General features: G+C 42.6%; 1 protein-coding gene across 2 annotated transcripts in view; it reads right to left on the bottom strand.

Moving 5' to 3' along the window:
- ARHGEF4 (Rho guanine nucleotide exchange factor 4) overlaps positions 1–23,618 on the bottom strand; it is a 228,211-nt gene that overhangs the window by 186,653 nt on the left and 17,940 nt on the right. For both annotated transcript variants that reach the window (XM_056358091.1, XM_056358093.1), the window contains exon 3: positions 10,388–10,468. In XM_056358091.1, the coding sequence (XP_056214066.1) occupies positions 10,388–10,468 (81 nt within the window). The remainder of the gene's footprint in view (positions 1–10,387; positions 10,469–23,618) is intronic.

Below are 23,618 nucleotides of genomic sequence, written 5' to 3'. Positions count from 1 at the left end.
AACAGAGAAATTCCCACAGACTGCGGTGTCCCTCTCTGATGAGATCCCACAGCTGATCACTGGGGGGTAAGAATGTCTAGAGCTTTCTTCCCAAGCAGGTGACATCATGAGGTTAGTTATTTGAGATGGGGCCGGTTCTTCAGTCAAGAACTACTTCAAAACTGAGAAAAAAAACGAAAGGACTTGTACTCTTGGTACAATTATTCCTTTGATTAACATATAAATGCGGTTCTTGTTAACCAACATGTTTTCAACTAAGGTGTTGTTAGCAATAGTATGCTTTCACTTGTAGCACAAGTAATTAGATTCTGCATACATAGAAAATAGCTATACAATACACAATAGATTGTATAGCAATAGGCAAAGTATGCCATTATTGTCATATACTGCTACACTTTACACTGGAAAATATTAAATGCAGATCAAGCCTTTGAGCCTGTAAGCACAGTCCAAAGTGCTGTAAGCACACAGATATAAGAAACAATATTCCTCTGTATTCCTTTAATACAGAACGATGACTAACTTGCTTTCCTGCTTCCAGCCTCGTTGATCTCGTTCCTTCTTCCAGGAAATCACGGCATACATTTCCTATACTATCTTCAACACCCATTCACTGTCTCTGCCCTCTTACATGTGTTTTTTTCTGCAGTGTTGTATCATCTATATGCTTTCCTGGACTTTCCAGTTTTCACTTCTCCATGTTAGATTTCGCTCTTTTGAGTAGGCCATTTTTTCACAAATATCTTTAAAATCTTATCTTACAATCAGTTTGCTTTATAGGCAAGAACTCAACAGTTTGTCCTATTGACAGAGAATCCAAGTGACATGTTCAAACCCCCTGCTTCTAGTTTCCACCCTTCTACAGAACTAGCTGGATATCTGAGGACTGGGCACACCCCACCTCTTAGCTGCATACTTGTTGGTTGGCACTGGTATTTACCCACCACTGGAAAACCCACTCCCCAGGCACAAATAGTTCAATAAAGGTGAGAAAGTATCAGATAAAAATAAGAAAGTATGCATCTCTTTCTTAGCATGGCATGACACCTGGCAAGAGTTAAAGACACAGTTACTAGCATTAACTCCTTCTGGCAACATACTACCAGTGGTTATGCAAGTAATCACCTGGTATTTGAGTCGAAGCACAGATGGCAAACAGCAACACCTCCACAAGCAGGTGTCAAAAGCCCCCCAAATCACATTAACTCGAGTATTAGAATCCTGACCTCGTCAGGCAGGAGAACAGTCTCAAGCAACCCTCACCAGTTCACGTCACAGAGCTATAATGCACTGTGTTCAGTGCAAATGACTGAGAAAGGAAGACTGCAGCTGGAAGAAGATAATCTGCTGCAGGCTTGAATGACAATATGCAGCAAGAAGGGAAGGTGAAGTTCACAAGCTAGTAGCCTAGCTTGCTCCTGTAGCCATCATTTCCTCAGTTCTGTATGCAAGAGCAAATTAATGAAACAAAAATAAAGGTCTGTTAGTGGGTTAAGCTGGACAAGTTACAGCTGCAGAACTGATACCGCACTACACCATCTGTTGGGATATCTGGCACAGGCACCAAAACCTCATGCTATTTATCTTTGAGCTGTTCTAAGTCACTGTCATATATTTGTATTCCAAGGACTGTGCTGACTGCAGCTTGTATCTATTAAGCTAATACCTAACAATTCAACCTTAGACACTGATCAGAATCTTAAAAAAACTGAGCAGATCTGTTACCAAATCAGTGTCAACCAAATCAAATCTCAGGCCTCTGCTCAGTCTTTATAGTACTGGTCTGCTTTATATGCCAGTAGACTTGCACTGTTTACCTGGCTACGCTGGTGTTGCAATAATGATAGAGATGAGAGTACATGCATTTCAGCACAACCCGTACAAGTCCACTGGGAAACTCTGAATGATATCAGGCAGCTGCACTTCCTTTTAAATAAGCTGTTATTTATTCCAGGTATGATAAAGCTACCATATATAGCCAATCTCTATTGCAGCTGCAATGCATACAGGCCCTTTGAATGGTCTGCAAAAGGCACAGCCTGGGGATCTTGATCTGGTTCTACACAGGTCTAGTTTTCAAGGAGGCTAAGAAAATCCAGGACATGTACAAATCAAAACAAGCTACAAGTTGTTGCTGTGGGCCAGCTATCCCTGTGGAAGGAACAGAGACACATATAGTTGCCAACTTCTGCCCAGAAGCAAAGACCATTAGCCTAGTCTCCATACTATAAGCAGCAAAGTACAGCTTTGATCTAGTTACCCTCCTAATTTTAGCTTTTGGCCTTTCTCCACTCTGGGAAACAGTAAGGAACAGAAATGTTTTCCAAAGTAAATTGAAGTTCTTCACATAGTCCCAGTTCAAACAGCCAGCAAGAACTAATAGAAGTCCTGCAAAGTCTTGTGATACTTCACAGTTCTCCATACCTTTGAAGGTTGAGGGTGTGCAGCTTTCCAGAGGTAGCACGAGTTACGGGTAACCACTCCTTCCTCATGCAGGTCATGCTCTCTGATGACAGACAAGGCTTTACTCAGGAGTCCCCACGAGTTCAGGAAAGGCCTGCTTCCTACCTGCTGCTAGACCCAAGAGTTAATATGGAGAGGCATGCACTGACCATGTAATGCCTCCAGGTACATTATAAACTACAAGCTCATGGAAGCATCTCTGCATATTTATGGATAGAACTTAGACAAGCACAGTCACCTGAAAACATATATCCATTCCTGCTCAGATTTCAGAACAGCACGTTCATCACACTGCCAAAACCATCACACAATCCTAAACTACTAAGTTGTATGCTGAGTATGGAGTTGCCCCAGACCGCCTGTCATCCAGTGTCTATATACTCAGCTTTTTCAGCATAGGAATTTTGTTAGTTTTGTCTTCTTTTATTGTCATTTGCATTTTATTCAGATCATAAGGCCTTGCAATTGTATTCTTAATTCTGCCTGCTAAAGTTCAACAAATATCTCTTGTTGTATGCCAAGCACAAAGCAATAGACAAAATTACATTCCCGACTCGTGGCTGGCATTCACTGCCTTTCCAGTTATTTGCATTGTTGAGCTTTATGTAGATTATTTTCAGTTTGATAAAATATTTTTAAGTTTGGGTGAAGAGAAACAGTTTGGGTGATCATAAAACCTATCTATCATAAGTACCTATCTATGTTTATTCACAGTAAAATCTTTTTAGATCCATGCATCAAATATTTTGGATAGCAATTTTTCACATACACCACAAGTGACATCCCAGTCACTGGCCAAATACCCAGCCTTGTCACACTGACTTTAAGAGAGATAAAATCTTGCCCTAGCAGCTGCAATTGCCAGAAAACAGGATGTTCACTAATGGATATACGTACACAATATACAGCTACAAACCTGGCTACTTAAAATTTTAACCTCCCCTGCAAAATCTGAAAGTTTCTAAAGCTTTCCTCACCACCTTGAATGGAGACAATTACTACACCTAGAGGACCAGAAACATTGATTCTTTCTTTCAGATATTACAGGACTCCAACTCTTTGCTCACTCTTTAATGGCAAGACAGAGTAAGATACAATTTATGTTCACTGTTACGTTCTGCACCAACACACTGAACAACCTGTCCAGAAGAGCCTAAATGGCAGGATGTCCCAACAAACAACGAGGGAGAATTGAAAAGGGATACCATAACCGGGTAACTACCATTTCTGTTCTTTGAGGTAAGCAAGTCTACAGTAATGGTGGATTTCAGCATAACAGGGGAGAAACACCACCACAGTAACCTGCTAAGTTTACCAACTGATTACTTTCACTAAGGTGCACGTACAACAGAAGTCCATTTACAGTGTCATAACTTTTCCAAGAACAGAGTCCTGGTGCTGAAATAACTCTGGAGTAGCCCAGGGAAAGGGTTTGGAACAATAAAAACAACAAAAAAAATATTTCCTTTTCCAACCTACAAAGCGCTTCATTTTCTGGCTTGCCAAAGGCGCTACAATAATTGCATTGTAATTCTGAGAACTTCTCATAGCAACTTTCCATGAGAAGAAATGGAAAATCTGAGAAAAGTTGACAGTGAGGTAAAAGTAAAACACTATGACGTCTCCACAGAGGAAAACTGGATCTGGATGATTAAGCAATGAAGAAAATCAAAGATGTGGAGCATTATTCACTTGAATCACATTTGCCAGGCTGCTGTCTGCACAGCCCAAAGAACCCAGACACCAATATCAGGAAAAAAAATGGGTGAGGAGACTCTCTGGCTAAAAACTCTGAACAGCAGCACTTTGTTAGAAAAAAAGCTGAAAATCTGGCAAATCTGTGTTCCAAAACGGGCCAAGTGTAAAAGATCCATTGCATTTTATTTTTGCCAAACACTGCTATTGAATGTTTTAGATCCCTTTGAGAGTTCAAGGCGTAAGGAAAAGAAATTCAACCAAGTTACCCATGACAAATAGTTTTAAAATATTTTTACAGTAATGGGCCAAATTTTACACAGTGTGTGTACAAGACAATGCAAATATTTTGGCTTGCTTTTGCCTATGCAGTAACACGGTGCTTGCAAGTTGAAGCTTGCACACACCCATCTGTAAGTACTAAGCCTGCTTTGATCATTACTTCTGCTCTTATACACTGCACAAGCCTATCTTGCAGAAGTAACCTGCACAAGTCTCTTACCAATCAGCAGTAAAAACAGAGAAGATGGAGATAAGGGAGAATGCTGCCCCAAAAGGTGCAGTTTAGGCAAGAAATAGAACTGTTTCGAACTGGGAATATGTCACTGTATCCCCATCTTTACATTGTGTATGCCTGGCATTAGAAATTGGCCTGAAAGCCAGCTTGATTGTCTGATTTAGCAATAAATCAAGGCAGGACACAACGTTTTCTTCTGAGTCATTAAGGGTTAGCTACTAGCTTAATAGCCTGCCAGATGCTCCCAGCTTGCCACAAAACCAGTTCTTTCCTACAAAGTATGATACAGACTAAAAATGGTCCCAAGATGACATTCATGTGCTTGCAGAAGATACGAAATTAGAAAAGCTGGTTTTCTCAGGTGGTCAGCTATATACCAAAGCATGCTGGAAACAGCACTTCGCTGACTGACAGGGTACGTCATTCCTTATGCCCTTTCAGTCCTTGCTGTTTAATCACTGGGCTTCAAATCACACGTACTAAAGCTCAGGTGAGTCACCAACATCAAGAAAAACAAGATTAAGCCTGTCATAGTCCATCTGCTCCATGCACACAAAACCAGTTGCATGGCTCCAGGACAGTGAAAGCCATCGAGTGTCATGGAAAGAAGCCAACTTCCTTTTTGCTGTATTCTCCATTTGCCATGGTCCCTTCAGAGCAAATTAACGTTAACTATTTTCTTGCTTTTTTCCCCTCACCTGAGCTATGTGCTGTTTTTTAGGAAAATCTCACCCCAACAATCTTTTCTACAAATAGAAGTTCACTTCAGTTTACACTTTCTAGGATGGTGTTGATACATCAAGAAAGTAGTGTGCTGCTTCATGTCTGGACGACACTATGCCAGCTATTAAAATAATAATACTTAAAACTCTTCTACCAACCATTGTGCTGAACTACTGTACAGCAGAAAATAAAGGCTTTCACATATCCGACCTAAGTAATTCAAGATTAAATGAATACTAGGTACTTCCCTTTCAAACTGGGAAAACTGATTTCTGATTCACAAATTGACCAAGGTTGTACCTCTACCTACAAAAACACGTATGTCCTCGTTCTCATTAAATTAAATACCTTCCAATTATGTAATACTAGGACCCCTTCCTCAATTAAACAAATCCAGCTTAGTTCTGGACAACTTTTTCCTTGCTCTAAACCTGCTATTTTGTTTGAAATCTTCAAGCAACTACATCCCCTCTTAGATGATGTTTCTGAGTAAGTAACTCCGTACACCTGTTTTCTAATGAAGGCAACACTAGAGGAACATTAAAGCTGTATTTATGACACATTTCTATACCCTAACCATTTTTATGTCAGCAACCACAGCACAGCTTTTTATTATCCAACCAGTAAACAATTTAATTTCCTCCACAACCTTTTCTATATCACATTAGCCTATGTGGCACATTGCATCCTTGAGCTATTGCTGAAGCCCAAGCCTTCCATTTCCTGCAAATCAATGAAAGGGATATAAGGATATCAGACATGGTTTCAAACATAAATTTTCATATAAGGTTCCACTGATGATTGGCATTACCCCAGGAAAAATTGCTTGTTTAGGGAGCTCTAAACATAAAGGAAAGCACAGTTTCCATATGAATCCAAACTTTGTTAAACCATAAATAACCACTGTGGGTTTGAATTAATACCCGATTTCTTTTTGTGAGAAGAGGATTCTGTAGACACTATAAGTATCAGCCAAAATTTTCGAACAGGAGTACTAAAGACAGGGTCTTAAATTTATACTAAGCAGCTGATCATCTCAACTGTCATTTCACAGTTCGCTTTTAGGACCCCTATTTTCAGGCAGGCCTCAAGACTCACAAAATGTTTAGGATTTTAAACAGGAACAGTCTCCTACTCCATTCATGAGCTGTAAGAGATAACCAGTACTTCTGATCTCAAGGCATTTTCAGTGCTGTTTGAAAGTTCTGAACTTGCTTGTATGTCAGCACCTTCTGGATCTGGTAAAGGAAGTGAACTGAAGCTGTTCAGCTTCTGAAACACTAAGGTCCTCATCTTTCCAAACACTTGCTATACCTTTACAACAAGAAAGGGTCATCAGCTCCCATGTTAAAAGAAAACAGAAATTACTTCACTATATGAAAAAGCCCACACTTTTAAGACTGTTTATAAGTAGGTAACTCACTTTAAGCTAGAAGCCTTTTATAACTGATTTCACATACATACAAGCTTGTTTTACTACTTAATTTCCCAGGAAGCAAGCAGAAACTTTTAATATCCAGGATGTTTGAAGACTGGTATTCTCTCAGACAGGAACTCTATGAAACCAGTTTTACCGTTCTGTCTTTTCAAAGGTAAGTATGTGTGGGGTGTTGTCTGATGTTCTTGTTAGGAGAACACAGGGAAGGAGGTATATTTATGTGTCTACAGCATGAAATTCCAGAGTCTGGCAGAATATTTCACATGTGTTAAACTGACAGAGAAAATTGCATGCTGCTTAAATTTCACTCAAATGAAGAGACTGGATATTAATCACTTTAAATTGGTGCTTGCTAGAAAACGACATAAGCTGGCAAACAGGCCACTGACCGCATCGGTTAGCAAGCTTTCCTCTTAACCTGACCTGGAATTAAGTGAATAGGTTTATTATCATTTTAGTTGTGTTCTAAATTGGGCTTCTTCTCAACTTAAGCCTCCCCCAATGAATCCCACACAGAACCACACACAAGTACAGATACATTCCTTTGACTTGTTGTCCCCCAACACAGCAATTTGCCTTATGAGTCAGTTCTAGCTGGAGAAGAAACACTTGTAACAAGTGAATCACAGAATTATAGAATCATTTAGGTTGGAAAAGATCTTTGAGATCAACAAGTCCAATCATTAACCCAGCACTGCCAAGTCCATCACTAAACCATGTCCCTAACGCACCTACACACTTTTTAACACCTCTAGGGATGGCAATTCCACCATTTTCCTAGGAAGCCTGTTCCAATGCCTGACCATCCTTTCAGTGAAGAAAGTTTTCCCAATATCCAAATTAAACCTCCCTTGGCACAACCTGAGGCTGTTTCCTCTTGTCCTGTCACTTGTTCCCTGGGAGCAGAGCCCAACCCCACCCCCCCGCCTGCAGCCCCTGTCAGGCAGCCATAGGGAGCCATACGGGCCCCCCTGAGCCTCCCCCTCCCCAGGCTGATCCCCCCCAGCTCCCTCAGCCGCCCCTCACAGCACTTGTGCTCTGGACCCTTCCCCAGCCCCGTTCCCGTCTCCGGACACGCTCCAGCCCCTCCATGTCCCTCTGGCCGTGAGGGGCCCAACCCTGAGCCCAGGAGTCAGGGGCGGCCGCACCGGTGCCGAGCGCAGGGGGACGGGCACTGCCCCGGCCCTGCTGGCCACACGGCCTGGGACACGAGCCAGGCCGCTGCTGGCCGCCTTGGCCACCTGGGCACACGGGGGGCTCCGGCCCAGCCGGCCCAGCCAGCCCCCCCAGGCCCTGTCCCGCCGGGCCCTTCCCAGCCCCCTGCCCCAGCCTGTAGCGCTGCCGGGGGCTGCTGTGCCCCACGGGCAGGGCCCGGCGCTGAGCCCTGCCGACCCTCACCCGCTGGCCTTGGCCCCTCGGCCCGGCCTGCCCAGCTCCCCGCCCCCCAGCAGATCAACACTCTCCCCCAGCTTGGTGTCATCTGCAAAATTCCTGAGGGTGCACTCGATTCCCTTGTCCAGACTGTAAATAAAGATATTAAAAAGAACTTGCCCCGGCACTGAGCCCTGGGGAACACCATGTGTGACTGGCCACCAGCTAGATGTAACTCCATTTACTACCACTCTTCAGGCTCAGCCATCCAGCCAGCTTTTTACCCATCAGAAGTGTTTTACAGAAGGTGTACAGTGAACTCCTCCATGGGCAAGCTTGGGAAGGAAGGCAACCTGGCAGAAAGAAGCTTCACTGGCCAGATGCTTTTATGGTCCCACTTGCACTGCCACTTTCATTGCATTTTGTTTGCTGTAACGTTCATTATTTCAAGTTGGAAGGATAATACCTAAGATGTTCTTGTAGGTCTCTTATATCCAGGAAGCTTTGCTCCAGTTTATATGCTACCCTTTTGGCAGCAGACCGACAAAAGCCAGATTAGAGGAAGCAGGAAAGATACAGATATGGGAACTGAGGTACTTTGTAATTTTGGGAAGAATGGAGATGTAATAAATAAGAAACAAAGCAGCAGAAAAATGGGAGACGCTAGACCAAAAGTTTAAGTAAAGCAATTATGTGAAAAGGCAGAGCAGATAAGTCATATCACAGCTGTTGCACCTCCCTTCCACCTCCACAGTCTTAAGACCTGAAGAGTAATGTTCTCTCTTGATCTTTCTAATTTCAGCTGATCCTTTATTGTACCATGTAGAGTAGAACAGTTTCAATGGGAAGGCACAAGAACCCTCCTACCACCAAACAGCTCAACACATAAGCTATGAGGAGTAAGAAAACTCTTCCAAAAATTGGAATCATGGGGTTTAAGCCTCATGTGGAGGAAAGAAATGAGAGGTGTCCTGGGTCCTGACTGGGTGTTCTAACTATGGAGCTATTGTACAGAAAGTGAAACCACCATCACCTGACGGGTCTTTCACTGTATGCAAAGCCCAAATCTATAAAAATATCGGCAAGACAAAGCACCTCAGGTAAGATGAACAGAAAAAGGTCTAATTTACAAATTCCACTATATACTGAGGAACGAAGGAACTAACCAAGCAACCCCAGCTGCACGGTAAATGAGCAGAAGTTCTGAGGATTTATATCTTGGACTTGGGTATTTATTCCTAAGACTGCTCTGCATATAGCACTTGACATCCACACTCCTAACTCCTCAGCTTTTCTCCAGGGATCACTGTGCCTCCCTGAATTGCCGTAATGCAACAGCAAACACAAAGAATACAACACTCAGATCCTGTGACGGTAGAGGCACACAAATTATATAGAAAGGTCTGAGGGCTCTGAGAGCATTATTAACCTTCATAAAACAGTTCTACATAATACCAGGAAAATTAATGAACTGAACTGGTAAAACCAGCATCAAACAGGGCTCCAGGTACAAGGTCTGAAACACTGACATTCAAGATCAACTCCATTTAATATGAAAACAGGATTGAGTTCTGAAAACTCATATTACTTGACAGAATCAAACAATAACTAATTCCCCATAGCTCATAATCCTGCAAAAAAAAATTTATACTACCGCTATGAGCTTTTGAGCTGTAGCTATTGTACATACATGGGACAGAATTCTAGGAAGGGCTGAACAGCTTTAGGTTGTGTTGTCTTCAGATGAGTCATTAAATTACACTCTGTTATACTGTATATGGCATTTGTTATACTGACATATAATTAAAACCCTTTCATAATTCAATATCATAATACATAAGAAAAACGAGTGAACTTAGAATTGTATACTTGGTATTGTCAGAGTTTGGTAGAAGATTATGCTATAAAATTAGCTTTCCATTAAAGGATGTTCCTGAAATTTCTTTAAAGACAACTGTAAGAACTACAAGCTGACCCCCGTTATAGACCATGTTGAAATAGACTTTTTCTGAATGTTTTCTTGTGATGCTCAAATATTCCTACGTAAAGAAGCCAGACTTTGTTTTTAATTGGTAGAACACAGATGATAGTTCCAGTCCCTGCAGATACAAAGAGCCCTTCTGACTATACCATGAATGACAGCATGTTCCCAACCCCAAATAATAGAAGTGACTCTGTACCTGGATGTGGAGCTGCCTCTTCCCAGAACTACTTATTTCTGTTTCTTCAGTAGCCCTTCTTACAGCACTTTGTTGGCACTCCTGTGCAGAGGAAGGAAGGAAAAAAAATAAAAAATACAGATATATATATATATATTTGACCTTTAGGGAACAAGGAGTCACCAGTACTATTGCTTTCAGTTTGCCCACCCACGGGAAAACAAAAAAAGCTTTCTTGAGTTACATAAAAACTATGTGTACAAAACAGGGTTAAAGGAACATCTCTGCAGTTACAAAGTCAAGCTCTCAAACATTAAGAATCACCAGAATTAAGATTATTTGTGTGACAATAAAGCAGTTCCCTTATGTATTCAAGTACAGTCTTTAATTATATAACATAAAGGGCTTTTCACAAGTTCCATGCTTCACTCAACACAGGAACGGATAATACTCACTTAATACTTGGCTTCATCACTATTGTTCAGGGTACAAAGAAGAGGGAAGAAGCAGCTGCATTAGGCACCGAAATGAGTTTATAGCCTTGTGCGCTAGGGAGAACTGAGGGCGTGCTGGTAAGGAAGAACAACGCAGCCCATGCTCCCTTGCCACAGCCAGCCATTGCATAAGCTGTGGCTTCATCTGGGTACCACTGTGGATTTCCAGGAGAAGAGAAGTTTCTGCTGTTTATAGCTCTGGCAAGTCACAGAAACTCACTTCTTCACTGGTGCATGTACTCTTTTGCATGCCTTAGAGGTTAACTAGTCCTCCTCTTACTTTCTTATCCCTCCACCCTTCCTATATCCCATCTGTCCTCTACCTGTAGTCAGATGGAGATCTGTAATAGCTGAACTATAGTCAGTCAGTGCTGCCCACTGTCTCCTAATCATCAGACACCAAACCACGCAAACCAAAGGGCATCAGGAGTATGTAAATGTGAAGTTCCCACTCAAAATTTGAAAAGAAGGCAACAAGTGGCAGAATGCCTTCAGATCTAAGAGTACATACCCCTTCTCACTTCAATGCAAAGTCTTAAAACTTTGGAAATAATTACAAACATTCAGGTTTACCATGAGTGACATCTCTGGAGGAACTGGTCATAAGTTAGGTTTTGCTATCTTTGTGAGAGATTAATTCAGTGGGTGAAGTTTCTTTATCATCTGACCAAAGAAGAAAGTCTCAGTGTCTGGTCTATCATGGAAAATTACTTCTATGAGCATCTGAATGAGGGTGAAGGTCATACATTTGTGTTCCCATCCTCCAGGCTTGTACTGTGTAGATGTCTCCCTTGGTTTGTTTGTGCAGTATGATTGTTTACAACATCAAACATAAAGACCTTAAAATAATATTTTAATTGCAAGCATCATCAAGCTCCAACTTCTCTAAAGTCCCATTTATTTCTGCAGGATGAATTGCTGTTAGCGCAGTAGAGACCTCACTGACTTTAGCCAAATTCAGCCTCAACATGAGATAGAGGAGCAAATCTATCTCCCCAGAGAAAGTAACAGCATACATAAAAGGGAAAGGAAGTGAAAGAAACTGAAAGAGTAAAGATGAAAACCAGGAAACACAATTAAGACTGAGCTTAGTCATTACAGGGTGGTCAGAGCTGCTACTTGTCTCTATTTGAAGAACACTGAATCTCTTCTCAGTCTTCAGTGATTATCTGAAACTTGTAGCAGTAAAAGCTCAAATCACAGTGACAGGGAGTGTGGGATATGCTAGCACAGGTGGATCCCAAGTCTGGTAGCTGATTTCCTATTGCACTCCTATCACAAGGAAAGGCAAAATAAGTATTTAGTACAAGCAGGTTTTCCTCATTCCCTGTATTCTTCATGTACAACTACACCCAGGAAGCAGCTGATACTTATTTGTTGTGATCCTACAACAATTTTTCACCATAGGCTTTTTATATCTAAATAGCTCCATACCATTCATAAAGCGAGGAGACGCAGTGCTGAGCTGTCTGTAAATAGCTGCCCACCTCCTCTGCTCCTTCCACCTTAGACTGCAGTGTGCGCCAGATTGGCAACAAATGGAGCTCTGGGATAAACTGATTGCAAACACATCTTTGATACGTTATTGGATTGTTAAAGCTTAGTCTTTTGCTAATTCAGAAACACAAATAACTAATTGTACCGTGTCTAGCTCAGATTACAGCTGAGGATGGATCTTGTGGATAACTGGGAAAGAACAAGCCTGTGCTTTTATTGTGGGAAGCGTTCCCTAAGCATAATACCATTGGAGATGGCTGAAGGGGATTGTATCTGGCTGGGGAGGAAATTACAACCATAATAATTAGCATCAAATTAGCTGCTGTCTCATCTCGAGCCAGGCAAGCCCATCACATTCCTTTTACCAGCTGCCCTCTGGTGGAAGAACGTTCTGCAGAACAGCTCCAGGCAGGAAAGCAATGGTGCTGTGCACAGGCCAGGTGAAGGCCACAGGTGGCTTCCACATTTCTGCTTCATTTCACCGGAAAGTAGTTATGGGTGGGCCATTTGTGAGTTAAGCCAGAAGGGACCAAATTAGGAGGAACAAACCCTAAGAAAATGCCCCCTGCCCAGGGGCAGGAGAGCTTTGCTAGGCCAAGCTAGAGTGGTTGACATTCCTTTAGCATAGCACCTCTTTTTATGTGGTCGCCTAGTTTCTGACAAGTGGGTATACAGCACTTGCTCTATTTATGTGTAAGACTTCTCAAACTTTGATCAGAATCATGTCTACAAAGCTTTAAAGGTCTCCATGTTAATCAGAAAGGGGCTCTCTAGTTGCAATTATTCTATTATAACAAATACTATAATACTTACGATTAATTCTTCTTACTGCCTTGTCTCTGAGTTTGGCTACATGCTGGTACTATTTCATCTTCACAGAAACCAATGAAATCTCTAATCGGGCAGCTCCATGCTTGGTGCTCCAAGCTTGAGTCACTCACCAGCCCATCACCATCCTCTCCACACAGATGATGGTTGTGGGGTCATGTCTCAGGAAGAGCACAGAAGCTCAATCCAGAGCAGATAAATTGACAAAAATCAGGATGGAAACCCTGCCCAGGGGGATGCCAGGTCTGCAGGCAAGAGGCACAGCCACACAAGGCAAAGGGATCTGTGTTCAGAATAAAGCGAGAGTGGTAACCAAGCAATAGGTTCAAACTTAGCACAGAAACGCTTGAGGTGAGACATCAGGAAAAATTTCCAAGCCATAAGGTCAATTAGACCATGGAATAATCTTTAGGCAGTAGCAGAATCACCATTGCTGGAGTGGTTCGTGCATGGTCTAGACAAGTCACTTGGGATTTTTGAAGGGAATGGCTTGGCACTGGCAGAGGAGCTGGGCTGGATGGGGCAAAAGGTCATTTTCCATCCCTGCATTTTATGGTTCTACAAATTTTTGCTCCAATAGAAACTGGAGAGAGAAAACAAAACGAACAAACAAAAAAAGCTAAGTCCAAGCGAGAGAGAGGAAAAAAACCAGCAGCCAGGGTACGGCTCAAGTGGCACTCAGCATGACAGGAGGAATCACAGAGTCACTGCAGTGGGAAGGGGTCCTTGAGTCTTGCCCCCTGCTCCAAGCAGGGCTGGCTGGAGCAGGCTGCCCAGCACCACATCCCAATGGAACCAGCACCCTCCCAGGGCGCACCCAGGCAGAGCAGCCCTTTGGCAGAGTCAGCCCTGCTCACCTACGTCCCTAGAGGCCCACACCGTGCACGCGCTCCCCCTCTAGAGAAGCACCCAAGAGGCTGGTGGGAATTAGGTACCTTCCTTTTGCTGCTGCAAAACAGAGGGAAAAAATGTGTCATTTTCTGATGGCCTGTCTCGGCATGTGGCTTCGGTCTTGGTTCTTTAATGGTTGTAGGTGGGAGAGCATCTAAGCCTCTGGGTGCCGGCATGTCTTGGGGTTCTCAGTAAGGAGCTGTCACCTTAATGTCCTATCACAGTGCCAGAGGTGCTGTGCTCCTGGAGAAACCGCTAGGGCTGAGACCTGGACCAGGTTTTAGTGCCTGTGGCCCCATTGACTTTGCAGCAGCAAGGGAAGAGGCTTGGGCCAGACTTTCATCCACAGCATGAGATCTGTGCCTGTCAAAATGATCCCACATGCAGTCTTCTTCCTGCTTAGCCAAGCCACAGGCTGTTTGAGAAATACGGTATGCCTTCCACCTTACGTGCATTTTAGAAATGAGGAGTTACATTGTACATGGTTACTGGGGGACAGAAGGACTGCCAGAATAAAGAGGCAGGTGAGTGTTTAGTTTTTGAGACAGAGAGCCTGGTTTGCACTGGTGCCACCAGTCACCAGCAGCACCACAGCTCCTGTCCTGGGTCCTGGTGGTGCCATGTCCCCCTTCACCAGCACAAAGCCCTGAACTGTTCTGGGAATAGTGTCCTACACCCACTTACATATCTACACCAAAAAGATATAAAAGTAGCATTGCATCTCCTCCTTTTATGAATGGTATGGAGCCACTTTAGCATATAGATATAAAAAGCTTACGGTGAAAAACTACTGTAGGATCACAAGTCAAAAAGTAACAGAGTCCCCATGTGTTCCCACAGTCCCATACAACCAGACAGGCAGAACCGCATGAAGCTGAGAGGTCAGGCAGCACTTGGGCAGTGGGAGAGGGAGTGCAAGATATGGGTTGCAGTAATCTCTGTATTCCTGGCCACTCTCCAGTCACTTCCTACCACACGCATTTATGTACATGATTAGAGTTCTTGCAGCCTTTGAATGCAGGCCAGATAATGAGTTCAAAACCTTCATTAAAGCATAATCTCTTCCTTGACTCCCCCAGTCACACACACACACATCCCTGGGCTACCTGATTGCCCTTCCTGCCCAGACGGAGTTAATAACACTCTCCCAGAGCCGATTCCTCTTGCTAGGAACCGCTTGTGTCACATGTGTTCAGGATCAATAGGGACACTCTCTGCACTTGGCCTAATTAGCTGTAATGGAGGGGGAAAGCAAAATCCAAACCATGTGCTTGACCTGTCCTCTGATTTTAATATGAGCAGTTTCACACTAAACCGGCTGGCACCTCCGCCAAAAAGTGTTGGTGCTTAAGAGCCTCTGGATCTTTAACAGTTCCCTGGATCCTTCCACACACACCCTTCCCAAACACACGAAGCCTGGCTGGGGGCGTGGGTAGGGATTTGTTTTCCTTCCCAATGGTTTTACAGGGCTGTCTTTCTTTGCTTCCCTGCATTTGGAGGCACTAACCATCCCTGGAGTTGTGAGGGGCTTGGGAGCTTCAATGAGAGAGATTTATTGTAGAGATAAAAGAATCCTGTTGGACATCACAGACCGATGATTTTCAGCAGTATTTCTTCATGATATAAGTTGTACTGGAATATGTTTCACTGAGAATGGATTCCTAGTACATTACTTTCGTAAAGGATTTTAGTAAATCTCTCTTGAGATTTCAAACACACATGGAAGTTTATCAGTAAAGCATATCCTGTACTTGTCTGCCATGCCTTCTGACTAGAGGTGGGATGAGGATGCTTACATTTGGTTATGTCAAGAATTTTACAACTACATTATGAAGTGATAAAGACATTTAATGGTTTGTATTATTTCAGTTTTTCATGCTGTATTATATGAAAATGTTTCAAGTAAGCTGTCCCTGGGCAATGACACAACAATTTTTAAATCTACACACATAATTCTGTAATATAGCAACAAAATTCCCTGCTACATAGAGCCTTTAGACAACAAACACGGCAACAGTACTGAGAAAGGAAAGCATATTTTTCACCACATGTTTTCAGCAGAACCAAAGGGCATGACTCAGTTTCCCTTCAGTCCTCACAAGCACAAAGGACACTGGCTTGCAGTTTCAGCAATAAAATGGACTCAAGTCCCACACTCACAGCACCACCACAATGAGCCCTTCATTAGCCAGTACTTCCCGTCAGACTGTTAAAGGGGACACAGGTTTACCAAACAGCTAATCCTTGATAATGAAAGGTTTCCAACAAAGCCCTCTTTCCAGGGAGTCTGGGCACTCTCACATTAGCAAGAAGTGAATAGACAAAGTGGTTCAGGAAATGTGCCAAACAGTAGCTCATGCACTCAAACACAAAGACCTGTAGTCTTCAGGGAGCTAAATTAAAAAATACAGTGGTGTTTCAAGTTGTTTCTCATCATCATAGTTACTTTCTTTCATATGATTTTATGAATAGTCTTCAAACTATAAAATATATATACATTTCTCTCATAAATTTCACTTGCGAATATAAATCAGTTTCTGCACTGCCTTATCCCATTCTCCATGTGAGACGGAGGTTGCCCCTCTTTGCTGTGGGCCTCTTCTGGACAGATGCCACTTTTCTTACTGTCAGTCCCTAAGCAACTGTAACACCACTGACTGCTACCCCTTCATTTCCTCAGGGTTTTGTTTTATTTTGGTATTTAACAGGCCAACAATTGGATCTTTCCCTTTTGGGGTCTATTTTAAGAAGGCTTTGTTTAATCAGATGCAATTAAGCATTTAGGATCCAAGATAAGTATTATCCCTTTAGAACTGTAAAGGCAACGCATATTATTTGGATTTGAGTAAAGAATGTCAGGATTAACATCAAAACATGAAATATAAGGGTTATGGAAACAGCTTTTATTTCTGACAGAAGGACATGGCAAAACAAACCCAGGGTGGCTGAAGAACCAGTTCATGAGGACAGAGAAGCTGTACAGTGGACAGGCTTGAGTATGGAAGCACAAGGTGTAGATAACCCTCAGCGCACAGCAGAGCTCTGGGAGGGACCATGCCACCCTTGTTCACCTTCCCTGCAGCTGGCAAAGGGGAAGACAACACAGCACGTGTGTGTTCTAACTTCTCGTAGAGGAGAGCAACACACTTCAGTGTACATGAAGCAGCTCTGGCTATTCTTGACTTACCCTTCTATCCCTTTACTTTTTCTCTCCAGGGGAATATGAAGGTACTGTGGACTTCACGGGGAGCATCTGTCCCTCAGTCTCGTGTGTATGGTGGGGCAGAGAAAGGGAGCTTATTGGGAGGAAGGTAACAGGTATAACCCAGCATTGAAAACCCTTGAGACAGAACTAGCCTGACACCTGATGGTTCAAGTTCAAGTCTGAGGACAATTGTGCTACTCATGCTGGTCTGTAGACAGATAATTCCACTCCCTATGGCAGTCATTTTAAAGAAATCGCTTTTATGTCGACACCCGTTTGGATGTAATCAGTTTATATTCCGGCAGAACTATCCAGGTCACGAATTCAGCCCTGGAAGCCACTGGCTGTACCGCCGAAGCGATTCCCTCCGCGCCGGGCCGCCCCGGTGCCGGCAGCCAGCAGAGGGCAAGCTGCCACCGCGCCACCCAGCCCGGGGACCCCGCTGCGGGCCACCGCCTCCCGCCCCACACCCCCCACTCTTCAAACTCTAGTAAGCAAATACAGCTTGGAACTGAGCTGGGGCTGCAGAATGGCAGTGACTCGCCAGTGTCACTGGCGTGGGGAGAGAAAGATGAACCTTTCTCAAGAATCAAGAGTCCCTGCAAATCAGGCTCCTGAAATGACTCCATTGAGTCTATTACCTTTCTGAAAAACATTCTTAGGAGATAAGGTTTGCAACCTTCTCATTTTGTATTTCACTAAACTAAGCCACGAAGACTTGCAGTGGAAGGGTAACAATGAGATCTGCTTGAAGCTATAGGTACTGAAGATCTGAGATCTCTATATGATGCACAAGCAGTTTTCGTGCCGAGCCACCAACCCTAATGTGGTGCTGCTGCTGAAGTGAGGCTTTGCCAGGAATCACAGCTACTTTGCCAAGAAAGCTTCAGCTTGTGCAGGAAGGTCACTCCTGTAACATTCTGCCTTTGTAGCAGTCTGTTGACCTGTAGGCTGAATCTGACCCATCACCTTGCTGACCATTTCCTAGCACAGCGGTAGGTGTGCATGCAGCTTTCAGCTTGCTGCTCTGTCCCCACAGTGAGAGGGGACTGCCATCTCTTGTCAACAGAGAACTGCCAGGAGAGTGCCCCACAACAGCATCCAACCTGCCACTTCCAAGGTGCTCAGAGGCTCCAACTGTTTCATACCATGTCCATCACTGACAGTTAGGGCTGACCTTAGCACCAACCACACAGGTATGCCTGCTTCCCCTCTGGCTTGCACATTTTTTCCCCAGAGCCCTAACAACTCCTCCAGTGAGTCTCAAACTCAGCTGAAGTGCAGAGGAGCAGCTGAATTCTTCCTTTGTGGCCTCCTTCTGCAAAATGCCTGGGACTTGTATGCTGAAAACCAGCCAGCACTTTTCAGCTTCACATCCCCCCCATGTCCCTTCACTCCCACCCATGAAGCAGACCAGAATTTTGCAATTAGCTAAAATGTCTCTACTCATGACAGATGTACAAAATTGCATTAGTGTTTTGGTACAGCACCTAGTAAAATGAGTAGCTCAGGCTGGTTCAGAACAGCCCACATCCAACCAAGATGAATGTGTCATTGCCCTAAAAGTCCAAGGCAAATAAACAAGACTTGGGTCTCAATTCCTCTACAAGATTCTCTACATGGGGGGGGGGGGGGGGAGCATATAAATCACTTTGAAGATCTAGGGACTATGTTTGGGCGAAGAATGTAAAATAAGGCTTATGCTCAGAGCAGAATAATTTCCACAGTCTTTAAAGCTATGTGAGGTTGAACATTTGCCATATTGGAGTCCTCTCCTTCTTGTTTATTTGTCACAGTAAACCAATTGAACCAAAGAAATTATATCATTTTCTCTTTTGGACTAAATGAATGAATAATCCTCATTTGCATTTGGCAGGCTAGCAGACTATTCTCCAGTCTTGACAGATATTGCATATAATGGTCTCTTTTTTTGTTCAGCTCTACTGTCCAAATGTTGAAGGAGTCTTTCCACATTATACTCTGTTACTAAAAGACAGAAGCTAAATTGTAACAGAGGTTTTGCATCTATGCAGCATCCCTGTGCTCTGCTAAACAACAGCTTGTTCCCCAAGAGGCAGAACTGATGAAGCCTGGTTTCCTACAGATTTTTGTCCTCTAATATACCCTCTCCACTCACCTCATTAGCTCTGTTCCCACCAGCTCCTCACACATTGCCCTATCAATACATAAATGCTGACTGGCTGGGTGGGGCTTGCCAGTAAAAGCACACATTAGAAGAGTTCCCTCAGTAAAAGCACTAATTTGGACATTCCTCCTTTACTCAAGTGCCAGTGGTCTTGAAAATTTCAGGAAGCTTTGATACTTCTACCTCTTTTAAATTTGGTTAAAAACTGTCAGTATTTTCAAAAGGTACTTGCAGTGAGACAGACATAGATTTCTCAATTGCCTCATTCCCTTAGGAATTAAGCTAAAAACTTACTATAAAAGTGATTCTTCAAGTTCTTTAGGACTGTAAAGATGGTCCTTTGCCATTTCAGAAGTTAGTGTTCACTCTGATACTGGGTACAATTGCATCCCCTCATTGCCCGTTCTGGGATAGTTAGGACTCCCAGTAACACACTCCTTTCGCAGATAATGATGAGCTCAGTTTTTCCTTATTATAATTTGAAATACCTCACATACTTTCACATACATGCTATGCAGTCCAAAGTCTCATAAAATGTTTCTTCAGGAAAACCTGGTGAAAATAACAGTTGAATAGCTCCATGTATTTGACTTAAAAAGCAATATATCCTGCAGAATATGCATCTTAGTTATGATCCTGAATCTGCACTGAGTCCCCAGTGGAAACTAAGAGTGGATATGAAATTATTCATCAATTTCACCTAACCAAGATATTTCCATTCCTCAGTTTCTGCTTCCCTGAATGCAAACCATAGACCCATTTTATTTTTATTTTAAAGGGAAACTGAAGCTGATAATCTTGAGTCACTGGGATAACAGTCAGAAATTGTAGAATCCACATACAGTACAGTCATACTCAGCAGCCTGACTTGCAATGGACCCTGCAACCTAAATCCAAAGCTAGCGGACAAATTTGGATTTGAAAACATAGTGGAGCACAACTTCCCCAGGGACCTGTTCATTTTGTCACCTGAAAGACAACAGGAATTGAGTTCAGGCAACAAGAAATAAAAGACACTGGACTCCCAAGTTAGCACAGCACTGAGAGGATAAGGGATGTCTTTAAGCCATGCACTTTGCCCTCACTGAGGGACACTGAGATGGAAAAATGAACAAATTGGGCCTCCATACTATTGAACAACTGAGCCTTGCTACAAACTCCAGGGAGTGAGAAAACCACCACCAGAAGCAGGCACCTACCATGAAAGAAGTATCTTTACAAGCATGCCAGTGCTTTTTATATAGTGTCTAGCAAAACCACAATGGAGATGCCAACACTAATATAAAATGGAGATACTGAAATGCACTTTACCCCCACACTGAGCCAGAAGGAGCTAGGCCAGGTTCAACCTGGACGGTTACTGTTTGCATAACCTGCAACAAGAGAAAACATTTCACTAATGACTGAAGAAAGCCAGAGCAGCAGTATGTAAAGGAAGGAGCTCTGTGCTCCTCTTGGCCTCACGCCTTGTCCTCCTGACTGTGAGCCCAGGGTTTACAAGCCAGTTTGTACAGGAGGTGATGCCCTGCATCAGGCAGGCAAAGACGACACTGCACAGAAACAGTTATATAAAAAAAAAAACCACAACCAAAAAAAAAGGCTACAGTGATGCAAACTCAAATGTCATGCTGTAAAAAAGGGCTCACTGTTGAATGCATCTGCCTTATATCTACTGCCTTGAATGGATGCCAAGGAAAAGCCTGGGTTTGAGTCAATCTAAACTGAAAATAGTTATAGGAAATAATATTCTGGGTTGCTTTCAATTTTGGGGATTCATTCACTCCTAAAATAAAGGATAGACATTATATGAGTGTTAGGTTATCTGCATTCAGTTCCTTGCTCTCTCTCAGACTTTCTGAATGATCTTAGGCAAATAATTCACTGTTTCCACCCCTCAGTCTCCTTTTGCTACATCACAAAAGATACTGGAAGACTGAATTCATGGAGAAGGCACTCGGACACCATGGTGATAAGTACTATTAAAAAAAAAGTTCTATACAAGAAAAGTACAGGCATATTTAAAGGAAAAGCTAATGCCATCCTGACTCTCTACAAACTATGTGTTCTCCTAAAAGGTCTCCTCCTCCAAGCTCTTTTGGGTTTTGCTCTTTACCATAAAAAACCTTTAGCAATTGCAAAGTGAAAAATTATTTATCATTCTGTTTTCCTTCTTTGCAACGGGCATAGTCATCTTCTAACTGCTTCTTTACACTAAAAGTTGACAGTTATCAGAAAGCTAATGGTGAATCTATTACATACCAATGCCGTGTTTAAATTAATTCGGCAAATGACACCAACTCATTCACTTGACTGCAGAGCAAGTACTTAAGTGTAATTGTTGCATGCAACAATTTCACCTGTCATGGGCTAACAAACTCACTCTTTCTACAGCAGCTTTTGAAGTACCAGAATGAAAGCAAGTTCTAACTGCAGACAAATTAATCCTGATTCTATCTTTGCTTTCAGAGCTTGCACTGACAGCAAACAGAGAATAACCAACATTACGCTTCATCAGTTCAGGAGGAAATACTTGGCACAACTCCAACATGGAAGGCAACAGAGATCTGTTACTTTCATAATCATAAATCAGGTAATAAACACACAAGACAGAATACTAAGTGGGCCTTTTTACTGGTATTTAAGCAAAGACAAAAAACCCAGAAGATAGGATTTGCTGATGCAGGGTAAGAGCTCACCTCTATCTAGTAGAAACATATTTCATTTGTAATGTGAAATGCTGACTTTTGCACAAACCATTCACATAGCCTGCTGCCTGGGGGCAAGGATTACTGAAAATACTCTCTGGCCAGTCATTTTAAAGATAAGTACGTGGCAGTGCCTGAACTGGCAGACCTGATACTAAAGTCAGCATGGCCTCCCATACAATTCTGGGTGCTGGAGTTTTATTACCTCCAGACGGTGTATATTAAGGGTTTTTTTATGGAGTTTTTAATAGAATGAGGTCCATATGGGTTCAATGACCATAGTTATCTCCAATATGAACAGACTGACTGGTTCAGACCCACACCAAAGTAGTCTGAAAAGTCTGTTAGCCACACGACATACAGTTGCTCTGAGAATCTGCACAGCCATTACTGCATATCTATGTTCCTTACGGGAGGGATTTGCAAAAATGCAAGAATAACTTTGTCACCAAAAGTCTTCTTGATCTTTCAGAATTTTATTCTACACTCATTAATTTCAAAAGAATATTTCATTTGCTACACTGGAAATATGAGAACTCATGCTTTGCACCTGCCATTTGTGGAGGTCAGTCCTACAGGTATTTTGACTGTATGACCACACTGCCATGAGATTTTACAAAAAGTCTTTCCTCGGTCTCTGTGTATCTTCTTCCAAGTTTGCTGCCAAGACAGAAACACATACCCTTTCTCCATGAAAAAAACATGCTTGAAACAAATGCAGGCTTCTCAGTCAACATAATACATATTCAGGACATCATTACCTATATGAGATGTTTCTGTTCTATTACTTTAAATGTCATTATGCAACTATAAGGCATAATCTACATAATGAAAATCCAGAAGGAAAATTGTGAACGTACTTTGTGGTTCAATTTCACTGGCCAAATGCATAAAACTACTTAAGAGGCATTTCACAATTCTTTGGAGATTTTTCACAAAGAGGTCACTGCTCTTTAACCCACTGGCTGTCACTGCACCCTGGAGATGACTCTGCTTCCATAACAACTTACTGCATCCCACAGCACAAGTGGTATGAACAACAAGAAAAGGAGATAGAGAGAACAGATGTTTATGCTCCATCAGATAGTCTTCCTGGCGATTGGTGTGAGCTGCTTGGTCCCAACATGCTAACTTACTTTATCTGCTGCAATAGGTAGGAACACATTCAATTCAGTATTTCCTTCTAGGACTGCAATGTTTACTACAGGGTAATGTCAATATAAATGGGACAGGAAGAGTTCTGCCTAACAGAAGCATGGGAACAGTATGCTCTCTGCTAACATTTCCTCTGTAATACACTGATGATATTCTCTGATCAAGACATAATATTAGTCCTTCACCGCATCCTTTAAATACATCTCAGGCACATTGAAGACAGCTGAAAGCCAAACTGGACATAAAGAATATCTGTTCTGTTTTAATACAACACCATATCTCAGGGATTCTCTCCATTGAGTAGTAACAAGTCTTTTTGCAGAAAATAGCT

Source organism: Falco biarmicus, chromosome 13 (assembly GCF_023638135.1).
Source record: "Falco biarmicus isolate bFalBia1 chromosome 13, bFalBia1.pri, whole genome shotgun sequence".
NCBI classification, from domain to species: domain Eukaryota; kingdom Metazoa; phylum Chordata; class Aves; order Falconiformes; family Falconidae; genus Falco; species Falco biarmicus.
The sequence above is the reverse complement of the archived record's forward strand: the minus strand, read 5'-3'. Positions and strand labels throughout refer to the sequence as shown.